General features: G+C 37.6%; 1 protein-coding gene across 2 annotated transcripts in view; it reads right to left on the reverse strand.

The window, feature by feature from the left end:
* Positions 1 to 6000, reverse strand: part of npr1a (natriuretic peptide receptor 1a) — a 134149-nt gene that overhangs the window by 127238 nt on the left and 911 nt on the right. Inside the window, exons 1-2 of one of the 2 annotated variants that reach the window (XM_052135950.1) lie at positions 5635 to 5679; positions 2070 to 2834 (exon numbers count right to left, since the gene is read on the reverse strand). In XM_052135950.1, the coding sequence (XP_051991910.1) occupies positions 2070 to 2805 (736 nt within the window). In that variant the 5' untranslated portion in view covers positions 2806 to 2834; positions 5635 to 5679. Of the gene's footprint in view, positions 1 to 2069; positions 2835 to 5634; positions 5680 to 6000 lie in introns of those variants that run through there. The other variant, XM_052135949.1, reaches the window with a different exon arrangement.

The following is a 6000-nucleotide window of genomic DNA, read 5'->3' on the forward strand; positions in this document are numbered from 1 at the left end:
CCACTCAGTTGACATTTGTGCATTAAGTGGCAAAGAGACTTCCTTAGAGTCAGCACACAAGTGTAGGTTATCTGTTGAACTATAGGTGGCAATTTTCTTTGTAATCCAACAATGTATTTAAAAGATACATAATTTTGTAATACATTTCAATATGGTGAAGAGACAGTATGTTTGATATACGAAAATTAAGTATTGTTGAAATCATCAACAGAGATTTTCAACAGAGATCAAAATCAGAATTTATTGTGGAAAACACCAGCAACCCAGTAAGCAAAATACAAAAATGGACAGAACTATATACATTTCTTCTGCATGACTTGCAGAGGCAAGGATCAAACCCGTAAACTTTAAACCTATAATCAAGTGTTTAACACACAGAGGCACTTGGCTGCCATGGTTATCTTTTGAACTATAGGTGGCACCAAACTGCTCAGTTATCTTCAAATGATCGGGGATAAGCCTTGCAACTATTTAGAGACAAGCTTTGTGTTTCAAGTCAGCACACAAGTGTGGGTTATCTTTTTAACTTTAGATGGCCAAACTGCTTTAGGACATTTACATTTATGCATTTGGCAGACGCTTTTATCCAAAGCGACTTACAGTGCACTTATTACAGGGACAATCCCCCTGGAGCAACCTGGAGTTAAGTGCCTTGCTCAAGGACGCAATAGTGGTAGCCGTGGGGATCGAACCAGCGACCTTCTTATTAACAGTTATGTGCTTTAGCCCACTACACTACCACCACTCCAACATGATGTCAAAGATGCATGAAAGATTTATTTTAAATCTGATAATGCATTCAAAAGATATATATATATATATAGATATAGATATAGATATAGATATAGATATAGATATATATATATATAGATATAGATATATAGATATATATACTATCCTCTTTATGATTTAAATGGACACCTCAGAATTGTTTCAAACCTATGCTTTTCACTTCCACACGCCAGCATGCTATCCACTGCACCAAACTACCACAACATGGACTTTCTTCAAAGGGACATACCATAATCAACCATGATCAACTTTGTATTCATGTTACTTTTTAACAGAGATCAAATTTAGAAAAACCAGCAACCATTCAGTAAGCACAACACAAAAATCACCAGAACAACAGAACTTTACACAGCATGACTTGCAGAGGTGGGACTTGAACCCAGGACCTTTTAAAATATACATACCTGTGATTAACCCATTGCACCATTCAGCTGACATTGCTTATGCAAGGCAAAGAGACATCCAGACTTTTGAGTCAGCATACAAATGTGGGTTATCTTTCGAACTATAGGTGGCACTGACTCCAAAGTTCTCAATTATCCTTAGGACACAATGTAGATTATGCATTCCATAAATTTAAACTGTAAATGTCATAATCCAAGATGGCGGCCACTGTAATGGGCAGGGTTTTAATGTAAGGGGTCAATTTGAATCATCAGGAGGAGAGTAATCAGATGCAAAAAAATATGTATTTTGATTGTAGGCCAAAAGGTTTAAAAGAAACATGCAAAAGAAAAGTTACTTTTTTGAACTGGTGGTGGCACTACATGGAATGTGTCCTAGACACCCCAAATTTTGTGTGTGGTCTATTCATGGTAACCTCTATCAGTGTGCCATCAAATTCATAATATTCCTATATAGCATTCATAGGGCTGCCATAGACTTCAATTGGGGAAGAAGAAGCAGAAAAATAATAATAAGAAAACCAATGAAAACAATAGGTGCCACAGCACCTTCGGTGCTTGGCCCCTAATAATAATAATACAAAAATGCTAAATTGAATTATTTCACTGGTTACATTTTAACTTTTGGAATGTATTGTATTTTGAGAGCACATTAACTCTATGAGAAAAAGAGAAGAATAATGTCACTGGATTAAATAAAATGTACTTGATTTTTTTAACGGGACATGCTAAACAACATTAGGAAACAGATTCGAGCAAAAACAACAGCGAGTTCCTCACCAAACCATGTCACCAATTACAATGTCAAGTCAATAAAAAATGTGAACGAGATTTTTCAAGGGGTAATCTGACAAATTTGACATTCACACTTACCGCGGGCTTTCTGGCGGATCTCCTGAAGAAGTACTCCATACTGGACCGGTTCATCATCCTCATTAAACACCAAGTCATCCACTGTGATGTTGTCATTGCGCAATCCTGTGTATGGCCCTTCCGCGGCAAAGTAGCACGGCCGGTCGTCAGTCTTATTATCACTAAACATGAGCATGGCATGTTTATGCCAGCCGAAATGCCGGTGCATCCTCACCACAAACTCACCCAGTTTCTTGTGCGTGGGGCCGATGTTAGTGATGGAGGAGTACAGATTGAAGCCCAGCGCCCTCGCCCCGGCAGTGATCATCGGAACTTCCCAGTGCGTGGTGAAACGGGCCACAGGTGAGGATGAGTAGTCACAACCGGGTCCAAAGAATGCCCAGGGATTACACGAGAATTTAAGGTCCACGGCCATGAGAGGAGCTACTGAATCTGAGCAAACTCCTTTCTTGTCCTCGCTGCTGTTAAAGACCACTTGTAGATGGTAGCCGGGCAGAAGGTCGGGGTCAGAGTTCACCTTATCCAGTGCCCAAAGCAAGGCAGGGCCCACCCGTGGCCAAGCCCAGGGGTACACCGTGTTGTGTAAAGGTAGGATGACAGCCAGGGTGATGTTCTGCTGAGGCGGATTGTGACTGAGAGACTGAGGTTGCTTCTTAGGGTCAACCACTCCAAAGGACACACCACTAAGCAGAACTAGAAGAGTGAGCCTCAATGGCCCCATCAGGAATACTTTCATTCTCAAAACTGATGGGAAGGACTAAGACTCTGGAAACATTAAGAGAGAGAAACACTTTTTGATACCATGAATGTCATCTTAATTCTCTTAACCATGACAATGCCCACACAGAAGTTCTACACTACACGTTCTACAACCCCTGACACTTACATATTTGTTTATTAATTGTTATTACACCTCCAGCTACAAATAATAATTTTGTACAATAAGCTTTGTTCATCAAATTTTACCATTTTGAATACATATTGCAAATTACACAGATTTGTGCCCCCAAATCAGCAAATTTTGTTGAAAAAAAAAAATAAAAAAAATCCACAGATTCTGTCTGAGCCAAAACATGACAATGCATGGTTTTCCTAATCTAACAACATTTGATATTTCCAAAATGATGAAACATTATACAACTGTGTTAAAAACTGTGGCACTGTCTCCAAACTTCTCAGTTATCCTTAGGATACGATGTAGATTATGCATTCCAATTTTCTTTTAAATCTGACAATGCTTTTAAAAGATACATTTTTGATCAAATTCTATTTGGCAGAGAAACAGTATATGGGAATATGGGAAAATATGTTGAAATCCTCATGTCCCATAGAAAGACACCAACACAACTGTGTTAAAAACACCAAATATTTTAATTAGCCACAGAAATATGGAAATTAATCATTGTCTCAATGAAGAAATTGAAAAGGAAAAAGACTCTATTGAACAAGCAAGATAAAAACTGTGAATTGGTATACATAAATGTCTACTTTTAAATATTTAAGCTAATACATTGCATATAATTTTAAATAATTAGAAGATGTCGAGACCAACACATTCTTGTCTTGCCTGAAGACAGGAGTGCCGTTATAGGAGGTGCAGGGTATGTAAGACATATGCAAGTAGGTACAGTTGCAGGCCGGAGAACTCCAAATTGGGGGCGAATTTATCCAAAAGGAGCTCCAAAAGGGAGTTACGACAACTCCAAAAGGGGGCATTACTTCAACACACGGTTAGGGTTACGTGTAACGGGAGCCAGCAGGTACGTGAAAGCTGTGCAGTTTGTGTAAACCTCACTCCCCTGGCCTCAAGAGTCACACTAATGACTGACACTAGGGAATGTAGCCTTTAGCCTCCTCGTTAGCGCATCCACTTCCCATTCCTGCTTGAAGCGGGTCGAGCAAGACTGATTACACAGGGAAAGGGTTAGGATTGGGGCTCTCTATATCTTGCTGGCAGTCTGGAGCTCACCGCCCTGATGATTTAGGGCAAAACTCTAGATCTAACAACCGTAGATAAAGTTAACCATTATTGTTATTTTCTGCAAACATGCATACACATGCATACATGCAAAATATATCCTGCAAACATGCATACACTGATCAGCCACAACATTAAACCACCTGCCTAATATTGTGTAGGTCCCCAAAACCACCAAAACAGTGCCAACCCTCATCTCATTCTGAGATGATGTTCTACTCACCACAATTGTACAGAGTGGTTATCTGAGTTACCATAGACTTTGTCAGTTTGAACCAGTCAGGGCATTCTCTGTTGACCTCTCTCGTCAACAAATGCAGTGCATAATATCACGCAAATACGGTTCAGGAGCTTCAGTTAATGTTCACATCAACCATCAGAATGGGGAAGAAATGTGATCTCAGTGATTTGGAGCATGGCACGATTGTTGATGCCAGATCGGTGATCAAATCAGCAGTGTAAATAGAGAGGTGACGCAAACTCAGGAAAGATCCTATTTGACACGGACAAGAAGGAATATTTTTGATTCTTTGGTTCTGGCTGACGGGACCAGTGTGTTAAATGTTTGACAGCAGTCATTAAATTATATGATAATTCTTCTGTTTAATTTGAAATGTTTTATTCTTACATGATTGCTAGTTCTAATTATTAAAGTTCTATCATTAAAAAAAAAAAATTACTGATAGGTCAGTTGACATGCTACATTTCAAATAATATCACATATTGTTAAAAAAATTAATATATTCTGCTAAATACTTTAAAGCTGTCATAGCGTGAAGAGATTTTTTGAGACCCCCCTTTTTTTGAACTTTCCTGCGCCCCTGTTTATTCTTCAGCTGTTTTTTTTTTTTTTTTGTCCAGAACTCCAGACACAAGTGTAATACTCCACACTTTAAAGAATATGTGAGGAACAAAATCATGTTGGTGAGCGGTGCAGTTTTACTTTACTGACAGAATGAAAAAAGTGTCTTTTGTCACAGATATTAAAAAACAGATTAAAATAATGCACAATTTAGCTAGTAACAAATATGTATTATTGGATTATATCTATCTATCTATATATCTATCTATATATATATATATATATATATATATATATATATATATATATATATATATATATATATATTACAACAAGTCAACTATAATAAATAGTATGATTTGTTTAATAATATTTTAAAGTACTTTTGGACTAAGTGTAAATGTCAGTTAGCCAGTGTGACTTGCTAAAACTACCTAAAAGACTGACAGAATGAACAACCTGACACTTCTCATTTCAGAGAAATATAGTAATTTTGCCAACAAGAAACCTCGTTCATTTATTAAACGGAGGCTATAATATTCGTTAGAATGCTGTTTATTATTAATATATTGCTTGATTCAAGGAATATTTGTTTAAAAATACAAAGTTGCGAATTACGTAACAATAATATAACGCTGTTATGTTTCCATCTAAAAAAAACACAATATAAAGTTTTTAAATATTGTTGTATGCATTTTTAATAGCAGTGAATCTTTATTTAGCTACACATATAAATTATTTATTTGCTTATAAAAGTACAGAAGTCAAAAGACAAAATCCCCTACCTGAAAGAATTGGGTGCCCATAATCGTGCGTGTGTTGCATACCCCCCTTTTAACTGGTCATGGCGCCCCTACCTGTAGTTTCGCTGTTGTCTCGAGACATGCATTTTTACAAGATGACGTTTTTAACTGACAGGCGTCTAAAAACGCGGCGCTCCAGCGTGATATGTTTAAAAAGTTGGACGCGGCTGACAAAAGAAAACAATTTAAAAAAACAGCGCTAAGGATTACGCGTTCGGTGTGAACTGTGGGCGAATGCCACTCGAAAGTTATCATCACTATGCCCTACTAACTACGAAGAGCTCTTGATGTGGGCATTCTAAAGGGAGCACGACATTGCACTTTGAATGTAGCCATCACTAAAGTTCT

The sequence above is a fragment of the Xyrauchen texanus genome, chromosome 10 (assembly GCF_025860055.1).
Source record: "Xyrauchen texanus isolate HMW12.3.18 chromosome 10, RBS_HiC_50CHRs, whole genome shotgun sequence".
Lineage (NCBI taxonomy): Eukaryota > Metazoa > Chordata > Actinopteri > Cypriniformes > Catostomidae > Xyrauchen > Xyrauchen texanus.